This window comes from Arachis hypogaea, chromosome 18, assembly GCF_003086295.3.
Source record: "Arachis hypogaea cultivar Tifrunner chromosome 18, arahy.Tifrunner.gnm2.J5K5, whole genome shotgun sequence".
Taxonomy (NCBI): domain Eukaryota; kingdom Viridiplantae; phylum Streptophyta; class Magnoliopsida; order Fabales; family Fabaceae; genus Arachis; species Arachis hypogaea.
The window spans coordinates 8,787,272-8,814,950 of NC_092053.1; the positions used below are offsets into that span (position 1 = coordinate 8,787,272).

General features: G+C 36.8%; 1 protein-coding gene across 1 annotated transcript; it reads left to right on the forward strand.

Moving 5' to 3' along the window:
- Positions 1-2,232, forward strand: LOC112771892 (xyloglucan endotransglucosylase protein 6). Its single transcript, XM_025816726.3, has 4 exons — positions 1-646; positions 741-841; positions 1,192-1,385; positions 1,697-2,232. The coding sequence occupies exons 1-4, from the start codon at positions 487-489 to the stop codon at positions 2,127-2,129; spliced, it is 888 nt and encodes a 295-aa protein (XP_025672511.1). The 5' UTR covers positions 1-486; the 3' UTR covers positions 2,130-2,232.
- The last annotated feature ends 25,447 nt before the right edge of the window (positions 2,233-27,679 follow it).

Below are 27,679 nucleotides of genomic sequence, written 5' to 3' on the forward strand. Positions count from 1 at the left end.
ACAAATGAATAAACTAAAAACGTTTTGCATTAAAAATGGAATTATATAAATTTTTCATACGTAATACTTGCTTCAAATATTAGACCACTAGTGTATACAAGAGTTCATTAAGTCACCAAAAAAAATACATGAGTTCATTAAATGTGCCCTAAAAAATAAATTACCTAGCTCGTCATAATTTAGAATTAGTTGAGTCTCTTAAAATTAATAGTAATAACTAATAAAGGAAAGTAGTAACGAGTAAGTAGTAATTTTGTATGAATTTCTTTTATCCATCCGTTTCTTGGAATTTGAAATCCAACGTGGCAAATGACGTGGCATAGACATCCGTTACGTGGATATGGTGCAGAATGCGGCCTATAAATGGAACCCAACATCAACACCACTCTCATGTGAGCCCTCTCACACACACACACAGTGAAGGCATTTCAGAAATTCCCTCTTTTCTTCTTCTCATCTTTCTTTCTATCTCTCTTCAACATAACAATGTCTAAGATGTCTAGTCTCTTGGGATTCTTTGTGGGTCTAGTTTTGGTGGGGGTTGTTGCCTCTTCCAAGTTTGAAGAACTCTACCAGCCTGCTTGGGCCTTCGATCATTTCATCCACGATGGCGAACTCATTAAACTCAAGCTTGATAACTATTCAGGTCATTATCCCATCCTTTACTTTTTATTAAACTAATGTCATTTGGATATTTGTGTGTTTAGAGTTATAATGTGATATTTTTTGGGACATTGTAGGTGCTGGTTTTGGATCAAAGAGCAAATATATGTTTGGGAAAGTGAGCATCCAACTTAAGCTTGTGGAGGGTGACTCTGCTGGAACCGTTACTGCTTTCTATGTAAGTGGAATAAAACAAAAATAAATAAATAAATAAATAAAGAGTAGCTCTTTTGATTTGTTAACCTCTCATATGGAGATTTTAGTACTTCACTAATTTATTTATGGGTCCCTATTCTATAGGCAGTATTTAATTTTTCATGCGATTTAGCTGAATACATTGAATTTTACTCTAGTGCGGACAACTCTAAAATGAATCCATGAATAGACTAATACCAGAGCTATTTAGTGTCAGCTACCTACTCCTTTTTTTCACAACGTGATTTACCATAAATCTGATTCATTATTAATGCAATCCATCCAACCAACCAAAGAATATATTGCTTACAAGTTAACTTATTATATTGGCAGATGTCATCGGAGGGTCCAAATCACAACGAATTTGATTTTGAGTTCTTGGGGAACACTACTGGTGAGCCTTATTCGGTGCAGACGAATGTGTATGTGAATGGTGTTGGTAACAGGGAGCAGAGACTCGACCTATGGTTCGATCCCACCAAGGACTTCCACACCTACTCTATCTTCTGGAATCAACGCCAAGTTGTGTAAGCACCAATCACCATCAAGCCATATATGTTAACATTATTATTTAATGCACATGCATTGGAGATGTTATTTTCCATGAGGTGGGAAAAAAACAAAAAAGAAATAAAGCACAAGGGAAATTAAAAGGGTACTGAAAAAGCTGTATAAAGAGGACACGAAATTGCATGCTTTTGATAAGTGGTGTTTGAAGCATGGTTAGGCTTGGTGTCATTGTGTGTCCCCTTTGGGTCATGGGAATCTTTGTGCAATTGTGCATCGAAGTTTAAATTACCAATATAGCCATGTAACCTTTTAATTTCGTATTTGGCAGGTTCCTAGTGGACGAGACGCCAATAAGGGTGCACACAAACCTTGAACACAAGGGAATCCCTTTCCCTAAAGACCAAGCAATGGGAGTGTACAGCTCAATATGGAACGCAGATGATTGGGCCACACAGGGTGGTAGGGTGAAGACAGATTGGAGCCATGCACCATTCGTTGCCACATACAAGGACTTCACGATTGACGCGTGTGAGTGCCCAGTGGGAGTGTCATCGTCATCAGTGGCCCCGGAAAATGCTAAGAGGTGCAGTAGCAGCGAGGATAAGAAGTATTGGTGGGATGAACCAACCATGTCGGAGTTGAACGTTCACCAGAGCCACCAGCTTATGTGGGTTAGGGCTAACCATATGGTCTATGACTATTGCACTGATACTGCTAGGTTCCCAGTCACACCCGCTGAGTGTGTCCACCACCGTCACTAACCAAATAAATTAATCAACATGTTGTTCCCTCTCATCAACCTTGTAATATTATTTTTAGCTACTAGCTAGCTAGCTCTTAATGTTAATTCTTTTATTTTCCTCCTTTGCAATTTGCATACATAGACTCTTATTTTAAAAATAAATATATATAATCATGGAGTAGTGCGATCTTGGATAGGACTAAATAATACTAGGGAGTGGTGAGATTGAGATGTTCCGCATTGGGGTACCACAACAACAAGAGCTAAGACTCACGGGTTGCCTTGGGGACCCAAGAAAATTAGAATAATATTGTTCGATCGTGGAATGAAGGCTACAGGGTACAGAGGGAATAGAGTTGTTGTATGTTATATTGAAGGTAACAAATAATTGAGGGAGGGTCCCAACTCCCAACTCCCAAGGATTTAACTCTATATACTCTCTATATTATTCTAAGGAAGGGAGCTGTAAACATGAAGCTGGAATAACAAGATTAACAACATAATTAAGGTTCATGTGATTTGGAAAAAAAAATAAATCAGGGATTTATGGAGATATTTAGTGGAAGCCTCTTTCATATATATCGGTTTATTTCATCACACTTCTAGTTCTCGTATCATTATATGGTCTTTTTTTATCCCTAACAAAATATCCTACCACAACAGTGAAAATAAGCGCAACCTTGTAGTTAATGTTAGTGTCTAATTTCGTAGGAGCATAATCCTTTTTAGAAACTATATATTTTTATCATCAATTTGTTACAAATATGTGCAAGAATTACTTAAGATGGAGATAAACATGCATGCTTTATTTATAGTTTAGCGACCTCTAAAATATCCAACAATAATGGGGAGAAAAAGTTCGAAAGCGATAGCAGTACAAAAATAATTTAAAAGTAGATGTCTATTTTATTTGAAATTTAAAAATTTATTTTGGTTGTATACGGGATCAATAATCATGTTCCGAACATGTATAAAGGCAACTATATGTTCTCAGATTTTTTTTTTTGTCTTTAATATTTTTATTTATAGAATTTTATAAAGAAAAGAAGACATAAAAGTAATAAAATTTTATTTTTTATTTTTATTATAATTTTTTACAAAAACATAAAAGTTGAGCACATGAACTTTATGTTCGGCACTAAAATTTGGATATTAGACCACATTAAAATCTGAGATTGAAAGTGATAAATAGGTTTCCATATTTTGCATGTCTTCAAAATTTTTCTTAGGTCGTCCAACACTCCAACTGGAAAATTAAAACATGTGATTACAAGATTTCATCATTTACTACTAAACTAAAGAAAGGGGCTTATTGTGTGGGCCAGGGAATTAAAACAACTTTAAAGTGAGATAGATGTGAAAGGAAATGATGGGTTTATCCATCAATGGAAATGGATGGATATGGCCCATCCTGAATGGGATGACATGAAAAAAGTTGATTGCGTCTTTAATTCAGTCAAATGATTTCATTGATGGTCCTCTTCCTCTATAACCAGTAATTGATTTGATAAGCTCTGGGCACAAAAGAAAATAATAGCGAACTTCTATACTAAAATGCAATCATTTTGTAAATTCCACTAAGGCTGGTTGTGCAGCATTTATTTTATGATAACAGGGTGGCTTTCACTGACCAAAAAGAAAAAAAAAAAATAGGGTGGCTTTTACTCTTTTTTTGTATTAATTGCTGGTATAATTTTCCTTCAAAATTTTTTTCCCTCCTTATTTTTATTTTCTTAAATTCATTATTTAATGTTTAAAAAAAAAAGTAAAAAGAAAAGATGTATAATGGGTCAATTTTGGAGCTTGAGAGTGTGACATGTGGGCTTATGTGGATATGACAGATCCAGCGGCCCTTTTCCCATCAACGTAGAACCAAGGAGGACGGATCCAAAAAGAATATCTCCGCAGAGACAGATACCAAAAAGCAAATACAATGACATATATCCTGCTAACTTTGGAAATAGCTACTCTCCTAAAGCAAATTAAATACCATGGTTAATACATTCTTGATTCATTTGTTGTCTTTGCTTTTTGGTCCCGGAAATTATAATAATGAACTCACATTTTGATAAACATATACCAATTTAAAAAATCATATTAACAAGTTTATAAGTATATTAAATTGTTATGCCATCTTATACTCTATTCTTTTTCTATTACAAAAAATATTCACCATATTTTTTTAGGATAAATAACATAAATAAATCAAATTGTCTCTAATATTATACCAATATTCTAAAACAAAATAACTTACATGTATATCTCGTTATAAAATTATGTAAATCAAAGCTATATAATTCATTTACAACAAATTTATGTAAATTGAATCACCTTGATTCGATTTAACTAGTGTAGTTGTAAATCAAAATAGATTGATCCGATTTACTAAGAGTAGTATTCGTGACGTAATTCGAAACAAGTTTTGATTTAATGTTTTTGATAAATCCTATTAAATTGAATCAATACTCTATAAATCGAATTCAGCTAATTCTATTTACTAAGGAATATAAGTTATATAAATACGATAAGAATGTTAGGTGTTTATTAGAGTAGAATTCACAATGACTAGTAAAGATAGTTTTTTAATTCTTGTGCACTAGAGATGGACGATTAAAAAAATGCGAGAGAGAATAAAATTTATTGACAATGATCCGTTGAGTATATTTATCAAACCTTCTACGAGTTTTATTTAGTTTTAGAATACTATAATCCAAAAACTAGAACTGCATGGCATGAAACGGGTGTTATTTTATAGAATTTTGATTTCTGTTGTTCAAGATTAGGTTAAGTACAACTCATTTGTAATAGATAGTGACAATGATTTATAAGTTTTGTTTCACTATCGTCTTGCAAGTTTTGTTTCACTATCATCATCAGTTTCCAGAGGTGAGAACCCATGAATTACTTGCCAAGCTTGGGAACGTGGCTTTTAGTTTAGGAGGATTGAATCAGAATCATTAATTAGTAGCAATGGTAATAGCCTCTAGTTCAATCCTTGTTGTTGCTTTTTTATCTGTGCCTATAATTGCATCTGTGACAATTTTGGTGGCATCTCCGTCCTCCACAACTGATCTAAACCGCGATGATAATAAAAAATTAGGTGATAATCAATCTTTCAGTGATCTTGCTATTGATACTCTTGTTATGATCTTAGTTTTAGGGGAGTTTAGAGAACTAGAAGCCGTAGAAAATGTACTGCAGGATGACGATGTGGAGCCCGCTATGATTGATGAGGATAGCAATGATGATCTAGAGAGAAATATTTCAATTGGGGTGGTGGAGCACCGAACTCGGAAACTCAGTAAAATTCCCTGCACTTTTCGACTTTAGATTTGGAGGCCATGACACAGCATGGGTTTTCGGATGTAGAATTTAAATTTGGGGCCAGAGATACACAGGATACACCAGGTCTAGCTGAGCTCCAAGTTGGTCAGCAAATTTAGAATAAAGAAGAAGTCGTCTTAACTGTAAAGACTTATAGCATCCGCCGTAGGGTTGAGTACAGAGTGATAGAATCAGATCATATCAAGTACCATGAAAAGTGTAAGGAGTTTGGAAACGGTTGTAGATGGTTGATTCATATCACTCTTCGCCAGCGTAAAGGTATATGGGAGATCAGACGGTATAATAGACTTTGTACATGTCTGACTATGTCGATATCTAGTGATCAAAGGAAGCTTGATTATCATGTGATACCTGCTTTCATCCTTCCTATGATCAGAGTTAATGCGACTGTGTCGATCAAGGTACTACAGAATGCAATAGAAGCACATTTTGGATTTAGACCGACTTACAAGAAGATTTTGTTGGCTAAGCAAAAGGCAGTTATCATACTCCACTTATCATACCCAAATCTATGACCCTTGTCTCGATATTGAGTGCACTTATCATAGTCCATCCTACTTAGCCAAACCACTATAAGAAAAATGTTGAGTACCATCAAATTTACTGGCAAATTTATCAAAAAATCTACCGGTAATATGTTTACCGTCAGAACAAATTAGACGGTATAAACCTCATCGGTAATTGTTTACCGATGGAATTAGCAGCGGATATTAACTTTTAATTGGTGAAATTATGGATCTTGTTACTATCGGATTTATCCCTAATAAATCCGACGGTAATCTTAAATTTTATTTAAAAATTCAATATATAATTTTGAATGTTTAAATTCAATAATGATGGTTTTCAGTGGCTAAGAGAAGAGGGGGTTGAATCTTAGCCCCCTTTTTTTGCTCAGTAACACTTGCTGGTCTTTGAAATAACTTCAGGAGACTTTTTTATTTTTGTCTCGTCCCTAGCCACGAGACTTTTATTTTTGTCTCGTCACTTGGCACGAGACTTTTATTTTTGTCTCGTCACTTGGCACGAGATATTTTTCAGTTCTAGCTCCTGTGCAGTAGAAACAGAAATGGAGTAGAGAAGAAAGAAAATTACACCCAGATATATCCTGGTTCAGCTGCTAAGTGCAGTGCAGCCTACATCCAGTCTCCATCACAACCATGATAGAATTTCCCTATAATCTTCTTGATTACAAACTGTAAAGTGCTAACCCAACTTACAAGGAGATTCCCACAGAATCATGAAACACAATATAGATGTACAAAGGAACTCTAAGGACATCTATGGCTTTTTTCTTTTAATTTTGCACTCTTTGCCTTTTTCCGCTCTATGACTTTTTCATACAAACCTCACTGTTTGCCTTTTTCCATGAGACTCAAGACATGACAAAATTAAACAGAAAAAATTACAAAACAGAATACATTGAAACAGAAGAGAAATCTGTTAGCTTAGGTAGCTCTGAGAACTCTGTGCCTTGCACTCTCACACTTTCTCCTTGCTCCAAACCGTGGCTGTTCTCCCTTTTTATAGAAGAGGGAAGCCTCCACATTTGAAGCCAAAAACCAAGCCAACTTCTTCTTCTCCAAGAATCAGAACCGGTTCGGCCAGAGAGAGAGAAGAGATAATCCATGCAAAACCCAACATGCAATTACCTCTAGTCCTTCCTTGGTCATCACTCTTCATCAATCCGAGCGCTCCATCCTTGGCTTGCTCTCCAAGATGGATTTTTGGCCCTTGATGCTTCATGATGATGATGACTTTTTCTGCTCCACTTTTGCTTCCTCTCTCACGTAGCCACCCTAGCTACCTTCTGTGATGAGTGAACCGAAAAGCAGTGACAAGCCATCCCTCCAAGGATCTTCTCCTTGCTGGCCGAATCTCCTTCAACCATTTTTGGTATGGAGAAGCCAAGATCTCATCACCATATCTTTCCTTTCATGGTTTGCAGATCTTAGCCACTACATTTTTTATGTTTTCTTGCCATCATTGTGATGGTCTTTTGGCGTGCCTTTCCTTCTTTTCGGTAGCTCAATATAGCTTCCATGGTTTGCTGGGTATTGTCCGAAAGAGAAGAAAGAAAGAATGAGAGAGAAGAAATAATTGGAAGAGAAGCAATTAAATGAAATAAGCAAATTAATTAAAGAGTTGCTTTTACTTCCCTGAGTAGCGTGTAGCTTTCAATGCCATCAATCATATCAATGACAATCTCTCTCATGTTTTCAATGCTAGCAAATTAAAATTTGAAATCCATCCCAAAGGAAGGAATGGAATCCGTTGGAGGCATGAAGCAATTTTGCTTCCTTTCATAATAAGTTTCGGATCAAGCATTGGAGTAACAATTATGGGCTTGTAGCAATAAAACTCATTCTGGCCCAATTGATTTCGGATCAAGTATGCATAACAATTTGGGCTTATGATAATGTTTGAATTCTGGCCCAAATAATCACAAATTGCTTCAGCCACTTAATATAGGAAACATTAAACAAGGTTGAATGGTTTTAAGCATATTGGGCTTGCAATAATTCTACTTTTATATTTGGCCCAATGATAAAATCTGCATCACAAAATTATTAATTAACATATGTTAAGTGAAAATCAAATTAATAATTTTGTAATTAATTATTTCAATAATGTTTGTTCATCATCAAAATAAATTTGAGTTTTCCAAACTCATCAATCTCCCCCTTGATGACAAACATTATTAAAATTGAAATGGAAAGAAATTAAAGATTAGAGTATAGAGTACTCCCTTTCAATATTTGTATTTCTCCCCCTTTCAAATTGTCACAAGGCTCCCCCTTAATATGTGCTATTTTACCAAGGGAAGTTCCAACCCGTAACAATTTTATCAAGCCTAAGGCAACAATTTTATTCAAAATATTCAATGTAAGATGTTGAATGGCTTGATTTATGAGCAGATTTGAATGATATACAAAACTCATTTGTTATCAATATTTTGATTATCTGCTCAATCATTACACACATCAGTTGAGTACAAAAAATTTCTGTTCAAATGATTTTCAAATATTTTTCAGTCAAGATATCAGAGCAATATAATTATGGTAAGACAAATACTTTGAATCACACATGATCATCTCAAAATATGGAAGCTGTTAGATTTTATTTACATATCGCAGCTTAAAGAAACTGCCAAAAATAAATTATCAAGCATGTTTACCAAGATGAATTAGAATATTCCTATTCCACTAGTAGCAAGCATATTCATCCAGATAAATCCATCATAAGAATACATGTTAACAACCAATTAACAACCAGACAGCCATATACTCAAAACAAATACCACACAATGATAATTTACCAAGCATTATTAAACATCAGGTGTATCCTTTTAACAAGGGTAATCATGAACTTTCAAAAAGAAAATTTCATCCCCTGTTTTTTCAGATTCAATTTTCAGCTCTTTCTCCCCCTTTTGTCATCAAAGGGGCACCTGCAAAAAGATTTAACATGAAAAATAGAGTATGCAAAATATAACCCAAAATATAACCCAAAAAGTGTCCACAAAGTATCACAGAGTTATGCTACTATCAGTATTCAACCCAACAAAAAGTATCAAATTGAGCCTAAGAGTGCCAATATCAAACAGTAAACATAAGTTTAATCATCAAAGAGATTAAAGTCAGATTCCTCGGTCCCTGCCTCACTACTAGGGGTGGCAAAACGGGTCGAGCCCGTCGGACCGATCCACTAAACCCGCTAAAAAAGACGGGTCGGGCTAGGATTTGAAGCCCGCCAAATTTAAAAAACCCGCCAAACCCGCACCGCCAAATTGGCGGGTTTTGGCGGGGCGGGCCGGGCCGGTCCGCCGGGCTGAAGGTTTTTATTTTTCTTTTTTTAATTAAATAAAAGAGTGATTGCTATTATAAAATTAATAATTATAGAATTTTTTAAACACTTTTTTTTTTATTTTTTTGTTTTTATTCTTCTTTTAGTTACTAACTTTATTTATTTTATTTTACGATTTCGTATATATACTCAAATTATATGACTTATTTTTTAAAATAAAGATAATTCTATTGACAATTATTATTTTGAACAACTTTATTGAAGTTAAAAATTAAAAAAATAGTAAAAAAATTATATTATAATTTGACTATTTTTTATTTGTATTTAATTTTTTAATTATTATTTTTTGGTTAATTTTAATGAATTTTATTTTTCAAAAACAAAAAAAAAAGAGTGAAGCGGGCTAGCCCGCCAACCCGCCAATCCGCCATAAAGTGGGGCGGGCTAGCATTTTGAACCCATTTTAATTGGCGGGGCGGGCTAGCCCGCCCCGTTTATGGGGCGGGCCTAGGCGGGGCGGGGCGGGTTGGGGCGGGCCGGCCCGCTTTGCCACCCCTACTCACTACCCACTTCATCCTCAAGGCTTTTCAGCATTAGACAGACCCTACCTTTGTATTTCTTTCAAGCCGATTCATTTTCATAGGCTAATTTGCGTGCCGACTTATGAAATTGCACCATGAGTTCTGACATGTTTGAAAATTCAGTGAGAATGTCTCTGATAGATTTGGTAGTCTTGGAGGATTCAGGCTGACTTCCAAAATCATCATCAGAAGCCACATATTTCTTTCCCTTTTTAACAGCGCCGCCTCCTTTTGTCATTGACACTTTGTTTTCTACATCTTCATTTGTTAAATCTACCTTAAAGTACTCAAAAATACACATGAGAAATATTCCATAAGGTAAATTAGCCTTTTTGGTACTCTTTACAGACTCCCACATATGTCTAATCATGAGATAACTAAATGAAATAGAAGATGAAGTAACAAGAGCAAAGATTATGAGACAATCAGATACTGTTACCCTGTTATGAGAGCCACTCTGTGGGGGTAAGAATGTGAGTTATGATGCGGTGCAGTAGTGAGTTGGTTGGTCCAAGAGCCTTATGGGTAGGGACAGTGCCATCTAGTCCAGATAGATTTTCACAGATATGTTGAAGAACTTGCTTGTATGTGACCCCAACGTGTGCATCCCATTTATCAGTCATGTATACCCTCGGTCCTTCATCCGTGTATTCAAGGACAGAGCCGATGGTCTCAGCATTCAGAGTGATATGCACACGCTTCACGTAGGAGTGAAGACTACCATCAATCAATCTCAGATTAGTATAAAATTGTCTTACCAACCCTGGGTAAACCATTTTGTGAATGAGGAGCAATGGGGACCATTTGAGATTGTTAAACAGAGGATGTAAATTGATCCCTTTGGCATCCAGAGAATCAAGATTCACCAAGTATGAGGGACACAGATGCCGCTTTTCCAAAACCTCCTGGTGGAATTCATAGAATGCACATGTAGAAAACCTTGAAGGATCAAAATGAGAATGTGGTTTATGAAATTTGTTCTTGAAATCCATTGATCCAAGGTTTGTGGGTTTCCTGGTCTCGTGAAACACGAAACCTTTGGTCTTCTGAGAGCTTTTTCCAGATGCATGTGGAGTGGACTTCTTCGGTGGTGATGGAGGGAGTGATGTATGAGATTCCTCTTCCTCTTCTTCCATGCTTGGTTCCTTGTTCTTGTCACTTTTCCTCCTTCCAGAAGATTTCTGGGCTATTACTTTGTGCCTCATTGGTTCGGATTTCTTGGTGGGGGTGAAGGAGAAGATGAAGAAGTGGAGTGAATGTGTATGTGTGTGTGCGTTTGGGGAGTGGAAGGCTTTTGAGAGAGACGAATTCTTTCGCTCTTTCTCGGTGCTGTCTTATTTTTCATTATGAAGAAGATGAATGGTGATGGAAGTTGAAGAGAAGGCCGAAGGGTGAGGTGAGTGGAGGGAGGTTAGAGGGACATTAAATGCTGATTGAAAAGAGATAGTGGAGGGAGTTAATGACCATCAAGGGCGCGGTTATTAACCAAGGAGGTTTAAAAAAAAACTAAAAAAGGAGTTTCCTTGAATCAAGGGATTAGTTGAAAGGAAAGATTTGATTTGACACCATGCTTCTTCCAACAAGATTTGATAAGACAACCAAGAGATTGTGATTTTAAAAAAATGAGAAACTAACAAAACGGTCAGATTGGGGTCAAGAAAATTTGGTGGGGCTCATGAGAATTAACTTTGGCGCTGACTCCTCCTTAATCACATCCATTCCAACACTTTTATTTTTATCTCGTCCATTCCTACGAGATAAAACTGAGCAAAATCAATATTTCATAAGTTATCAATAGAACGTAAATCAAACATTACCAAACTTTTTCTCAATGTGCAGAATCTGTCTTCATAGAGGGGTTTTGTAAAACTATCAGCAAGTTGGTCTTCAGATTTTACAAATTGAATATCAATAGTACCCTTTTGCACATGTTCTCTAATGAAATGATATTTTATCTCAATGTGCTTGGTTCTTGAGTGCAAAACATGATTTTTTGAAATATTAATAGCACTCATATTGTCACAAAATAATGGTATACTATTGATCTTTAATTTGTAATCTTCCAACTGCGTTTTTAACCAAATTAATTGTGAACAACATGCAGATGCGGAAATATATTCAGCTTCAGCTGTGGATAGAGCCACTGTGGCTTTCTTTTTGCTTGACCACATGTTGAGTGAGCTTCCAAGGAAGCAACACATGCCGGATGTACTCCGTCTATCCACCTTATCTCCCGCATAATCTGCATCACAAAATCCTACCGCACAAAAGTCATCAGATTTAGGATACCATAAGCCATAATCACTAGTCCCCTTAATGTATCTAATGATGCGCTTAATGGCCGAAAGATGGGATTCTTTTGGGTGAGATTGAAACCTTGAACATACACCCACACTTTGAACAATATCCGGTCTAGAGGAGGTAAGGTACATAAGTGAACCTATCATTCGTCTATACCTTGTTTCATCCACATCTTGGCCATCATCATCCTTTTCAAGTTTGGTGTTAGGATGCATTGGTGTTCCCATTGGTTTGGAACTTTCAAGGCCAAATTTTTTGATAAGTTCTTTTGCATACTTTCCTTGGTGAATAAAGGTACTACTAGGAGTTTGTTTAATTTGGAGGCCAAGAAAAAAAGTAAGCTCTCCTATTAAACTCATCTCAAACTCACTAGTCATGAGTTTTCCAAACTCTTCACACAAGGACTCATTGGCCGAACCAAATACAATGTCATCCACATAAACTTGAACTAGGAGAATATCATCATTAGATGCTTTAATGAATAAAGTTGTATCGGTGGTTCTCCTTTGAAATTGATTTTCCAACAAGAAGGCACTAAGCCTTTCATACCAAGCTCTTGGAGCTTGTCTAAGACCATAAAGAGCCTTAGATAGTTTAAAAACATGATTTGGGAAAGCTTTATGTTCAAAACCGGGGGGTTGTGCCACATACACTTCTCTATCAATAAAGCCATTAAGGAAAGCATATTTAACATCCATTTGAAACATTTTGAAACCTTTATGGGCAGCATAGGCAAGAAGCAACCTAATTGCTTCCATTCTAGCTACCGGAGCAAAAGACTCATCAAAATCTATACCCTCTTCTTGATCGTAACATTGGGCCACTAATCTAGCCTTGTTACGAACAACTTGTCCATCCTCACCAAGTTTATTTTTAAACACCCACTTAGTACTTGTAACTTTCTTACCATCCGGATGAGGTACTAGTGTCCAAACCTCATTCTTGTCGAATTGAGCAAGCTCTTTTTACATTGCTTTGACCCAAGATGGATCTTCAAGAGCTTGTTTGACATTGTTAGGCTCCATTTGTGACAAGAGGGCAAAATTGCTTGGTTCGGATTGCCTTTTGGTGGAGGATCTTGTTGTTACTCCATGAGAGGGATCACCAATTATAAAGTCATGAGGATAACCCCTCATAGACTTCCATTCTCTAGGCTTCCGAAGTGGTGTTGAGCTTTGATGAGTTTCTGGTGGTCTCACTATTTCAGTTTCTCGTGTCTGCTCAGGAGACAAAATGGAAATGTCTCCTTCAATATGACGAGACAAAACTGGACTGGCAGATTCCTCATTTTGAGCAGATTTGGAATTTTCTTTACTTGTTCCAGCTTCTTCACCATCTGAATCATTATCAACTTTCCCAATAGCAACTATTTTTTCTTTTGCATCATCACCGAAAGTGACAAGTCCTCCATCATATTCATCAAGCTTTATGAAGAAGGTTGTCTTTCCGGTCATATGCCTAGAGCATCCGCTATCCATATACCACATATTCTCCTTCCGTTTGGATGCTAGGCACACCTACAAGACAAGCTCAAGTGACCTTAGGTATCCAAATTTTCTTGGATCCTTTCATGTTAAACCATCTCTTATGTCCTAAGCCATTATAATAAAAAACAACCTTGTAAACTTTATCACCTATCATCCTTTCACCAAAAAAACATTGTATGGAAAAGTGTCCATTTCGGTTACATAGTCTACAAAATCTTGGAGGTGCTATTTCGTTAAAGCATCTTGGGTTTTGAAATCTTGTATCATTGAAAGATGAAGCAATATTTTCAAAATTAGATTTTTCAACAGATTTATGAAACCCTAAGCCAGCTTTATCATAAAGAGGTTTTTGGCTAGCCAAAATTTGATTCAGATTTTCAGAACTTTGTGTAAACTTGGCTAAGTCTTCTTTAAGCCTTTTGACCTCTTTAAGCAATTCTTCATTCCTTCTAAAACAATCAACATATGCAACAACCAAATGGTCACTTTCACAGCTCCTAAGTTGGGCTTTTAACTGCTTATTTTCTTCAACAAGATCACAAGCAGTTTTGGCCTCCCTTAGCTTTTCTTTTAAAAAACCATTTTCTGCTTTAAGGATGATAATTTGTTGTTCAAGTTCTTGATTATCCAGCAAAAAGCATCTTATTTTTTCAGAAAGATGATCTATCATAAGATGAAGAGATTCAGTGTCAGGGTTGGGAATAATTACCTGCTCAACAAGGTCAGCCATAAGGCATGGTTAAGACTTTGTTTCAGATTCCTCATCATCATCATCTGAGTCATTTTCTAAATCTTCCCATGAAGCCATCAGTCCCTTCTTCTTTCCTTTTTTTAGCTTCTCCTCCTTTTTTAACTTGGGACAATCAGATTTGAAATGTCCCATTTCCTTGCAGTTGTAACAAGTTACTTTGCTAAGGTCTTTCTTCATTTTTCTTGAGCTGCTGCCTTTGCCTTTGAGCTTTACCATTTTCCTGAATTTTTTGGCAAACAACACAAACTCATTTTTAGAAGAGTTATCACTGGATTCATCATCCAGAGGGTTAGTTACAGAAGAAAAGGCAATTCCTTTCTTTTTTGAATCTTTTTTTTTCAAATAAGTATTTTCAAAAGCAAGAAGGTTTCCTCTCAAGTCATCACATGTCATGGAATCTAAGCTACTGCTCTCAGAAATAATTAAAGCTTTTGTTTCCTATTCTTTTGTGAGACATCTCAACACTCTCCTCACAAGCACAAAATCAGGATACGTAATTCCCAGAGCATCTAAGCCAACAATGATGATATTGAATCGTTCAAACAGTTCATCAATGGACTCTCCTTCCTTCATTGCAAATATTTCATACTCTTTGTTCAACATATCTGTCCGAGTCTTCTTTACAATGGTGGTTCCTTCATGAGTGATTTGCAGTTTGTCCCAGATTTCCTTTGTCGTTGTGCATCGTGATACCCGTCGGTATTTCTCGAAGCTGATAGCACAGTTGAGTAAGTTGACAGCCTTGGCATTTAGTTCCACCTTCTTCCTATCTTCCTCGGTCCAGCTTGCTTCTGGTTTAAGAGTGACTACTCCTTCAGCACTTGTTTTAGTTGGAAATTGAGGACCTTCCAGGATGATCTTCCATAGTCTATAGTCTACTGCTTGCACAAAGATCTTCATTCTTTCTTTCCAATAGGTATAATTTTTCCCATTGAAAAGAGGCGGTCTGTTACTTGATTGTCCTTCTGTAAGGTTGTAGGACACCAGATTAGAGCCACTGCTTTCTGCCATTTGGATCTTTTCTCCAAGTTGCAAAGTTTGATCTCTTTGAGACCAAGTTTTGATACCAATTGATGGTTTTCAGTGGCTAAGAGAAGGGGGTTGAATCTTAGCCCTCTTTTTTTGCTCAGTAACACTTGCTGGTCTTTGAAATAACTTCAGTAGACTTTTTGATTTTTGTCTCGTCCCTAGCCACGAGACTTTTATTTTTGTTTCGTCACTTGGCACGAGACTTTTATTTTTGTCTCATCACTTGGCACGAGATATTTTTCAGTTCTAGCTCCTGTGCAGTAGAAACAGAAATGGAGTAGAGAAGAGAGAAAATTACACCCAGATATATCCTGGTTCAGCTACTAAGTGTAGTGCAGCCTACATCCAGTCTCCATCACAACCATGATGGAATTTCACTATAATCTTCTTGATTACAGACTGTAAAGTGCTAACCCAACTTACAAGGAGATTCCCACAGAATCATGAAACACAATATAGATGTACAAAAGAACTCTAAGGACATCTATGGCTTTTTTCTTTTAATTTTGCACTCTCTGCCTTTTTCCGCTCTATGGTTTTTTCATACAAACCTCACTGTTTGCCTTTTTCCATGAGACTTAAGACATGACAAAATTAAACAGAAAAAATTACAAAACAGAATACATTGAAGGAGAAGAGAAATCTGTTAGCTCAGGTAGCTCTGAGAACTCTGTGCCGTGCACTCTCACACTTTCTCCTTGCTCCAAACCGTGGCTGTTCTCCCTTTTTATAGAAGAGGGAAGCCTCCACATTTGAAGCCAAAAACCAAGCCAACTTCTTCTTCTCCAAGAATTAGAACCGGTTCGGCCAGAGAGAGAGAAGAGATAATCCATGCAAAATCCAACATGCAATTACCTCTAGTCCTTCCTTGGCCATCACTCTTCATCAATCCGAGCACTCCATCCTTGGCTTGCTCTCCAAGATGGATTTTTGGCCCTTGATGCTTCATGATGATGATGGCTTTTTCTTCTCCACTTTTGCTTCCTCTCTCACGTAGCCACCCTAGCTACCTTCTGTGATGAGTGAACCCAAAAGCAGTGACAAGCCATCCCTCCAAGGATCTTCTCCTTGCTAGCCGAATCTCCTTCAACCATTTTTGGTATGGAGAAGCCAAGATCTCATCACCATATCTTTCCTTTCATGGTTGCAAATCTTAGCCACTACATTTTTTATGTTTTCTTGCCATCATTGTGATGGTCTTTTGGCGTGCCTTTCCTTCTTTTTGGTAGCTCAATGTAGCTTCCATGGTTTGCTGGGTATTGTCCGAAAGAGAAGAAAGAAAGAATGAGAGAGAAGAAATAATTGGAAGAGAAGCAATTAAATGAAATAAGCAAATTAATTAAAGAGTTGCTTTTACTTCCCTGAGTAGCGTGTAGCTTTCAATGCCATCAATCATATCAATGACAATCTCTCTCATGTTTCCAATGCTAGCAAATTAAAATTTGAAATCCATCCCAAAGGAAGGAATGGAATCCGTTGGAGGCATGAAGCAATTTTGCTTCCTTTCATAATAAGTTTCGGATCAAGCATTGGAGCAACAATTATGGGCTTGTAGCAATAAAACTAATTCTGGCCCAATTGATTTCGGATAAAGTATGCATAACAATTTGGGCTTATGATAATGTTTGAATTCTGGCCCAAATAATCACAAATTGCTTCAGCCACTTAATATAGGAAACATTAAACAAGGCTGAATGGTTTTAAGCATATTGGGCTTGCAATAATTCTGCTTTTATATTCGGCCCAATGATAAAACCTGCATCACAAAATTATTAATTAACATATGTTAAGTGAAAATCAAATTAATAATTTTGTAATTAATTATTTCAATAATGTTTGTTCATCATCAAAATAAATTTGAGTTTTCCAAACTCATTAACAAGTTACTACTGTTCTAAAAATTCTGCAGTAAAAATCAGATTCCACAACCATAACTCAAAAATTTACCATAAATCATATACTTAACAAAAAGGACTTAAATTCACCAGTCCAGTTCCTTATATTCCCAAGCTTAATCCAAACTTGGTCTCACACAATTCCGATCATCACATAATTAGTTATAGTTTTTCAAAGTTACCGATTTTCAACAACGAATTTCATCCTAGTTTGAAAATCACAACTAATTCTCCAGTTAATTCAAACTTCTCAAACTTGAATTCCAACAACGAATTTCATCCTAGTTTACTTAGCTTTTACTCTCTTATCATTTCGATTACTGTTGAATATCTAATTTACTTCCAAAGTTTCCATTTAATTTCAAAACTCAGATTCTCAGCAATCAATTCAATATTTCAAGATTCAGTCCTCCAAATATTCTCTAAATCCAACTGCAATCAATCACCAACTAAGTCCATTACAAAAATCATATGACCAGCTTAATAACAATAATTTCAATTTAATCCATCAAAATACAGAATTCACAACAATCTCTCATCAAACAATTCATAAACCACGCATAATCATTTTCACAAAATCAACAAATTCAATCAAAGTTCCAACCAAAATCTCAATCATTCCGATCACAATCTCAGCCACAATTCAACCTTCATATAATCAATCAATCACTCACAACTATTATACCTATTTGCCGTTACCCAATAAACTTTGTGGGCATTCTTAAATTAAAACCGTTTAAGTTAAACCCCTACCTCGATTTAGTCGAAGCCGTACGAATTAATCGTGATAAGTCTTTATTTTGAATTTTGCAGCAGCAGCGATGGTAATTCTGTCGCAACCGGGGACATATATAGCCGCATTAGTTTGAACAGCGAAAGCGTCAACTCCAATTACGCTTGCAGCAATAACAATTTTAACAGCTCCAGCATAACAGCACAGTACTAAAACAGGGATGCACAATACTAAAACAGGGATATTGGGTATCATAATTAAAATAAGAATTTAACAGAGAAATAAGATGCCAAACAGAACAAGAGCGAGAGCGTTACAGGGTTATGAATAGAGGTTTAATGTCAAAACGGAGAGGATGGTGTAGTGGCTTCTCTCCCTTGGTGACAAGTCTCAGCTGTAACGATTCCAATAAATCCAACAGAGCCAAGAACATCAAGGGCAATTACAGGGTGTTACAGAACAATAAGAGTTCAGAAATGGTGGTGATTATGGTAGCTAGGCACGATTAACTCACCATAAACGACAGCAGCGGCCAGGAACTCCGGCGACGGCGGCGTTGAAACTCAGAGATGCGAGCTTGGGATCCATGGACGGGACGGCAACTCCTCCCTGTTACCTCCATCGCGTCTCTCTCTCTCGACGCCTCTCCCTCATTCCTGTTCAATCGGCACCAGCGGACTCCACCCACGGCAATGGCGACGTCTCGGGCAGCAGTGACGGCACATGGCAACGCGCGACAGTGGCGATGGTCCTATCTCATCTCGGTCGCGAGCTTCCTTCTCTGTCTTGGGATTCTTAGTGAGGCGGTAATGACACATAGCAGCGGCGCGTCCCCCTCTCCTTTCTCCGTGTGCAATGGCGCCTTCCTCTCCCTTGCGCTATTTTTCCCGTCCTTCCTTCTCCCCTTTCGAGTTCCCCCCTTCTCTCATTTCTTTCCTTTCCTGAACGTATGTGCGTTGTGTTTGATTTAGGGATTGGGGAATTGGGGTTTTATTTAGGAATTTTAGAGTTAGGGTTAATTATATACGAGTAATATAACAATTTTACAAAATATTTATGATAGAATAACAATTTAGAATTTGAATATAATATAAAGATTACTTTTAAAACGTATAAGATTTTATCTATCAATTTATTAACGAGCTCAAATAATTATTTCTAATTTAAATTATAAAGTAAACGTAGTAATCGCATTTTATAAAATATGGTTAAACTCAAAATATCAATACTTAAATTAAAGTATATGACCTTTCATTATTTTTTCATTATTTTTTCATCATAAATTTAATTTCAATTTATATAAGATAACTAGTTATAATGAAAATTGTGCACAAATACTAATTGACTTAAAATTAAAGTATTTATTAAAATTAATTTAATCATTCTTAATAAATTAATCTCTAAGAGTTCAAACTAATAAAATAAGTCACAATTTATTCATAATAGGAGTTACTTAAATTAAAATGTACAATCCTTTCTTATTTTTCAACTACTAAGAATATGCAATATACTCAATTATAATAAAATTGCTTAAGAATCTTAATTGGTCAAAAATAAAATTATCTCCGAATCTATTTAATTATTTTTAATAAAGTAATTTCTAAAATTACAAAGTTTAAACTTAATAAGATAAAATCACAATATATTCATAATTAGATTTTCAAAAAATGCGGGATGTTACAGTAGACGACGCAACAGAGTGTTCGTGGAGTGAGGCTTGAGGGGGTGGGGACTTAGAGTTTTTTACTGCACTACTCTATTACTTTTTACACCCCTGCTTTTAGTATTTTGGTTTTTTTTCTTTTATATTTATTTACTTTTATTTATATTTATAATTTAATAAATTTTTTTTAAGTTACATGAATTAATTTTTAATTAATTTTAAAAATTTGATTATTAATAAAAATTATGTATTAATTTTTTAAAAAAATATAAAATAATATTTAAAATTTTTAAAAATTAATGAATACATACATTATGTAAAAAATTTTAATTTTTGAAACAAAATAAAATTATTTTAAAAAGAATATATACACAATTTTTTTATTCCTAAAGTGTTTAATATCTTAAAAAAATTGTTATAAAATATATTTATATTTTGTGAAAAATAATTAACTTGTTACAAACAATATTAAATTTTGTGATAAATTAATTTTTTGTTACAAAACAATTGGGGTTTTTGAAACAAAAAGTTGTTTTGTTACAAAATATTTTAAATTTTTGCAACTTGTTTTTTTTTGTTACAAAATATTACAATATTTTGTAACAAAACACCATCTCGTTACAAAAACTAACATAATTTGTAAAAAAAAAAAACAGGTTGTTACAAAATATTATCATGTTTTGTAACAACTTGTTTCCTTTGTTACAAAATATTATTCTTTTGTAACAATCACTAATTATTATTACAAAATACTATTTTTTGTAACAATTTTAAATTTGATACAAATTTTTTGTTACAAATGTTCCATTTTCTTGTAGTAAAATTGCAAGGAAAACTAAATCAAGGCAACAATTAAACCTAAATCTAATAGAAATCTAATCTAATCTACCCTAATTCTAGAGAGAAGAGAGAGCTTCTCTCTCTAGAATATGACCTAAAGAATGATTCTATTCTACTCCTAATTGCTCTCCCTTATTTCCTCTTGAATTCTGCTTGAAATAGCTTCAGAAATGAGTTGGATTGGGTTTTGGAGGCTTAGAATTCGCCCCTAGCGTATAGCATTAAATGAGGTCACGTGTTGGGTGTCACGCGTATGCCTCGCATGGCAGATTTTCAAACTTCATTTCTTCATGAATTCTCTACTTTTACATACTTTTTCTTCATTCCTTCAATCCAATCTTTGCCTTATAAACCTGGAATCACTCAACAAACATATCAAGGTATCGAATGGAATTAAAGTGAATTAAATTTAGCAATTTTAAGGCCTAAAAAGCATGTTTTCACTCTTAAGCACAATTTAGGAGAAATTCACAAAACCATACTATTTCATTGAATAAATGTGAGAAAATTTGATAAAATCTACTAAATTCAACACAAGATAAACCCTAAAAATAGGGTTTATCACCAGCTTGGAACTCAGTTAGACCTATTGAATTATGTATATCTCTGGCCCCAAATTTGGATTCTACATTCGAAAACCCCCTGCTATGTCATAACCTCCAAGTCTAAAGTCGAAAAGTGTGAGGGGTATTGCTGAATTTTCGAACTCGATGTTACACCACCCCCGACTGGAATACTCCTCCATAGATCATTGTTGCTATCCTCATCAATCATGGTGGGCTCCACATTATCGTCATCCCGCAGTACATCTTTGATGGCATCTGGTTCTCCACCCTCCCCTGAAACCGGGATCATAAAAGGAATACCCACTATCACAATAGCAAGCTGACCGAAAGATCGAATATCATCTATTTGTCCATCGCCATCGCGCTTTAGATCAGCTGTGAAGGACGGAGATGTCACCAAAACTTTCCCAGGTGCAATGACAAGCACATAGATGAAGAGGCACCAACAGACATTGAACTAGAGGCTCCTGACATGACTACAGATTAAGGATTCTGATTCGATCCTCCTGATCTACAGACCACATCTCCAAGCTTGGCTAATATCTCATGGGTCCTCACATCAGAAAATTGATGACGATAGTGAAATAAAACTTGCAAATCTTCGTCACTGTCTATTACAAATGAGTTGCACTTCACACCATCTCAAACAATAAAAATTAGAATTCTATAAAATGACTTTTTCACATGTTTCATGCTATGCAGTTCTACTTTTTGGATTATAGTACTCAAAAAATAAAAAAAAAACTCGTAGAAGGATTGGTAAAGACGTTCAATGGATCCTTATCTGTAAAAATTTTATTTCCTCTTGCATTTTTTCTTAATGGTCCCTCTGTAGTGCATAAGAACTAAAAAACTATCCTCACTAGTCATTGTGAATGCCAGTATAATGAAATTCAATGTTCTACTCATATTTACATACCTTAGACTCGTACCCTAAATCGAATTATCTGAACTCGATTTGTTTTGGCTCATCGTGTTAAATAAATCAAATCTATTAGACTTGATTTACTTGGTTTTAGTAATATGTAGTAAATCGAAACAAATAGTTTTGAATTACCTCACTAAAGTTCATTCTCTTGTAATCGAATCTGCTTCATTCGATTTACTACTCATGCATGTAAATCTAATTTGTTTCATTCAATTTACATAGAGGAACCTTAAATCGATTTTTTTTGTGACTGTAACTAAAAGAGAAAAAGAAGAGGCAAATGGAACATGGAACAAGAACCCTAAAATAACTAAGGCATCATATCCTGAAGAAGAAGTAATTGAAGACCCTCCCACAGCACCAGCCATTCAGCATGGTAAACACCTTCCTTGATAGCATGATTCGCCAAGGAGTCAGCTAAACAATTCGCCATTCTCTGAATCAACACCAGCTTTGTCCTCCACGAACGTCGAGTAATGTCATGAATCTTCTCAAGTAAGAAACTTACCTCACTGCTAGTATGAGCAGAAAAATCTCTCAATAAAAGGAAAGCCTCAAGGCAATCAGTCTCGCAACAAACATCTTTAAAATCAGCCTCCCAAGCCAACAATAATCCTCTCCAAATAGCAAATAATTCACCTTGAAGAATACTGGAAGGGAGAATAATACCAGCACAACCTGTCTACACACTATTCCAATCTTGGATAACACAACTGAAGCCAATAGCACCATCAGCATCAAGTTTTCCAGCATCACAATTGACCGTGATAGAGCCATGGGCAGGGGGGACTTAGTTCAGAATCAAAGGAGACATGCAGGAAGCTTGTTGCAAGGTAAAAATCTTGTGTAACTCATTCTCAGAGGCATAGATTAGAGCAACCACTTTACCCGGAGTCCAAGGATCCAAAGGATTAAAAATAGCATTGTTTCTCTCCCTTCATATCCACCAAAGAGTAGAGAAGAAGCGATAAGCATTACGATTCTTATCTCTCAAAATCCAAGGTAAAAAATCAAGGTTCACCTGATCATAATTCAACCTTTGCCAAATATCGTGAGACATAGGATAATCACGAAGGTAGTGAAGCACAGTTTCAGAATTAGAATTGCACCGAGGACAAATATCTCCGAAAAAGAAAGGAAGTAATAGGTAACGCTTGATGGAGAGAAAGCCATACTAACAACTTATACCTAGGGCTGTCAAACGGGCTAGCCCGGCCCAATTAGGCGCAGCCCGTTAATCCCGCGGGTTAAATAGGCTAGCCCGTTTAAGCCCGCTTTATTCGTGGGCTATAATTTTTTTCGTCCGGACCGTTTATGGTCAGCCCGATGGGTTAAACGGGCTAGCCCGTTTATTCTTTTATTTTATTTTTTGAAAAATATTTTGACAAAAAATACCACTTTTAGGTCAAAAACCTTTAAAAATATATATATATTTTTTAGTTGATGGGTCAAATTTTTGGGTCGGATCGGGAGAAATATCGGCTAAAAAAGTGCTATTTTTTTGAAAAAAATGTAAAAAAATAAACGGGCCATCCGTTTAGCCCGCGGGTTAGCCCGTTTAACCCGTCATTTTTTTTGGGTTAATCGGGCTCAGTCTGTTTAACCCGAAATTTAAATGGGCTTTATTTTAGAGGTAAAGCTCGCCCATTTAAATGGATAAACGGGCTGGTCCGATGGGTTTAATCCATTTTGATGGTCCTACTTATACCTTTCAGGAACCTCCAGGCGCCAAAGCCACAACCAATTGCTTTGATAATCCCAATTTAAGTTCCTCTTGCACACCTGATAATAGCCCCATTTTGAGGTGTAAACCTTTGAAGAGGATGCATTCCAAAACCAACCAGTGCTACTTCCAACTTGAAGGTCCAGAAATTATGGTGCAAACCCGATTCAAATTCCAAGTACCATTCTTCCATAAATCCTGAAGTCTTAGCTCAATATCCGAGATGTGGACATAGGGAAGAACGTCTACAAGGGCCTTTCAAATCTCCAATCATCATACCAGAACGATTGGTGAGGAGGACCAGTACTCTAGGAATAGCCATCTTGCAAGACTTGGAAGGCTTTATAAATACCCTTCCAAGAAGGGGAAGCATTATTAGAACAAGGGAGAGTTTTTACCTCCCTATTCGAAAGGTATTTATGTGTGACAAGTTGAACCCAAAGTTTCTCCGGTGAGTTGTGAAGGTGCCAAATGAGCTTACCTAAAAGGGCAATATTAGACCATCGAGGATCCCTCACTCCAAGACAACCATATTTTTTAAGGGTGATTATCGGCTTCCAATTAACAAAACTCATCCCTCTTCCATCAACCTGCCCTTTCCAGAAGAATATGCGCATCATGGAAGAGATGTCATTATGAATACCCACTGGAAAGAGAGACACTTGCATGTTATAAATAGGGATAGATGAGGCCACTGAGTTGATGAGACACAATCTACCTGCTTTGTTAAGGATCCTACCTTTCCAGCCAGCAAGATGCCCTCTAATCTTATTCAGGATATTATTAAAAGTAACCTTGGTCATCCTCGAGTGACTCAAATTCACACCAAGATATTGCCCCAAGTCTTGGGTGAACTGGATGGAAGATACCCCAGTGAACAAATCTTTTCTTCTATTGCTGACATTCTTGGAACACAAAGCTTTAGACTTTTCAAGGTTGATATTTGTTCATACCCTGGGTCGAGCTATCCAACCCGGGATATTTAGCAACAAAACGACCGACCTCTTCAGGTCAGACTATCCGACCTCTTCTCAAAGAGCTCAGCCAAATCGCCAGGAAAGCCCAATAAAGGGCCCGAATAGAGGAACACGACCCAAATCCAAAGGCAGCCCAAGCCTATAGAGATAAGGGCGGTTCCCTTGAAGATAAGATGGCCTCACCCAAAGATAAGATAAGATGAAGATAACTTACTTATCTTATCTAAAAAAGTCACTCCACACCATTATAAATACACTAGAGCACCCAGGTATAACTCATACTCTAATTCTACTAAAAACCTGCTTAATACCCTTGTTAACTTAAGCATTGGAGTCCCTTGCAGGTACCCCCCACCCTCCGGTAACGAAGGATCAGCAGTGTAGCCAAGCTCAACAAGTCGGATACGATAGCTCCGGCCTCCACTCACAGTCGGACCCGTCATCTCCGATCAGCATATAAGATCTCATCCGAGATCGGCCTACAGTTTCAGGTAACCCTCGGAACAATCTTCATGCCCGAAGCTTTACAAAAGTTGCTAAGAGTGTTCATCACAACTTGCACTTGAGCTTTTTGCTTTACAAAACAATAGCAGATCATCAGCGAACATAAAAGTGCAATATTCCCAGGCCACCTCTAGAAATAGCTACCGGATCCCAACACCCATTGTCTACCGAGTCGTAGAAGTACTTAGAAAGGGCTACTACAGACTGTCCGAACTCGATGGGCAAGAGCTTCCTAGGTCATGGCACACTTGCAACCTAAGAAGGTACTATAGTTAGGGATGGTAAAGGATCTTAGGATAAGGCGCACTTTTTTTCCTGAAAAAGTTTTTTAATGAGGCGCCAAGCCAAGACTTACAAACTGCCAACTTAAAAGGATAAAACTCCCGCATGTATATATTTGCATTTTCTTTTGAATAAAATCTGTTTAGATCTTCTACAAATTCTCAAGCCACATTAATCTGAAACATTCATCGTCCGATTATAAAGCTATAGATCGGCAGAAAGTGAAAATCAAATTCACTACACGATCACGATAAAGACCAACAGAGATGAAAACCAAATTCATTAAAAGGTCGACCAAATGAGGATTAAACCCAATTTCTACAAAATCGGCAAAGATGAAAACAGAATAATGCAAGAAGTTATCGAAAGTGATCCATAGAAAGGACCTGACGAGGTCTTAATAAAATGGATTGCTAAAAAATAACTTAAAGACTGGCCAACGTAAAAAAGTCAGACCAGTCGCAATAACCAAAGTTATAAGTAAATCCCTGGAAAGAGGTCTGACCAATCTTATAAAAGAGGATTACTATAACTTAGAAGGGTCCGACATGAAGAAGTCGGCCCAAAACATAAAGTTATAAAAGTAATCCCTAAAAGAGACCTGAACAAAGTCCAAGAAAGAGGATTTCTAAAAATAACTTAGAAGGAACCAACACAAGGAAGTCGGTTCCAAAATCAACAAGTTATAAAAAATAACCCCTGAAAGAGACTTGATGAGGGTCCGAGAAAGAGGGTTACTAGAAATAACTTAGGTAAGAATGACATAAAGAAGTCGGCCTCCCCCAAACAAGTTACAAGAGTAATTCCTAAAATAAGACCTAACAAGGTCCAAAAGAAAGGATTACTAGAAGTAACTGAAATGACAAAGACGGCTTTCCAAAAACCTTAACGTTATAAAGGTAATTACTAACGGAGACCTCACAAAGGTCCCAACAAATAGGGTTATTAGAAATGACTTCAAGCCAACATAAGGAAGCCGACATACAAGTTGGATCCAAGCAACTACAACCTCAGAGGAATCAAGCCACAAGTATAAAGGCAATCTAAAGAGGTCAACAAAGCTCCAACACTCCAAAAAGTCTAAAAAAGATACCAAGACAGATGCAAACAGACATGACATGAAAAGCATAAAGTTATAATAATAACAAGCTCAAGAGGCTACCAAAATCAGCCCCAAGAACCTGGAAACTATTTTGTTTTTCAAAAAAAGAGTTGCTAAACAAGCAAACTAAAAGAGTGTCAACAGTCAGCAAACATCATAAAGAGTTTAAAAGCCCACAAGCTGGGCTATCGACACAAACATTTAGAAAACTATTTACCCGAAGGCTTCTCGGCAACATCAACACGGGGTGAAGGAGGGCGAGTCCGAAGAGGCACTGCATCCACTGTCCCATCATCCCTATTCAAGATTTGGCAATCAGGATCTGATTCAGGATGAACGACCTCAGAAGAAGGAGCTGAAGAAGTCGGCATAACAAAAGCTTTGGTCGCAGGCACAGAGGGAGGCTCAACATCGTCATGATCAGGGTCGTCAGGGATAATCTTGCTATCCTTTACAAAATTATCCAGACTGAATAGAGCAAGGTCGACCTCGGGGGCAAGAACCCAAACCTGCTCCTTCAGGTTCTCATAAGCAGCATTTACGCTGCCTATAAGGTGACCCTGGAGCTCGGCATAATCAACCCGGGCAGACTCCAACTCCTCCCTAAGACGCATCACTTCCCTGTAGGTCGTGACATAGCTGTCCTTGTGCCTCAAGGCCGTGTCTTCAGCCAACCTCACAGAAGCCGCCAAGGCAACAGAACTAGCCTTTTCGACCTCCAACTCCTTCTCCAGCTTGGTCACCTTCACTTGGAGTTCCTCTTTCAAACCCTTCATCCGGTCGAACTCATGCTTAGCCTCCTCCATGGAGGCTTTGGTGGCATGAAGAGGAAGATCTTGGGCAGTTCGGTACAGGGCAGCTCCCATATGCGCCATCTTAATACTACTCCGAGTTATAAAATCTAAGTGGCGAAGGAGAGATACATCATCCATAGGGAGGGCACCATAAGGACCGATCTGTTGGTCGATAAAGCCAACAACGTCAAAATCAGGCGCATCCAGATTGAAGGGCTCGACAGTTCGGGGTCTTTTGGAAGGAGGAACGACCGGAGGGTAAGA

Coding starts and splice junctions, on each gene's coding strand:
- LOC112771892 (XM_025816726.3), top strand. CDS start 487: ATGTCTAAGATGTCTAGTCTCTTGGGATTCTTTGTGGGTCTAGTTTTG. Junction 842..1,191: donor GAACCGTTACTGCTTTCTAT/GTAAGTGGAATA, acceptor TTATATTGGCAG/ATGTCATCGGAGGGTCCAAA. Junction 1,386..1,696: donor TGGAATCAACGCCAAGTTGT/GTAAGCACCAAT, acceptor CGTATTTGGCAG/GTTCCTAGTGGACGAGACGC.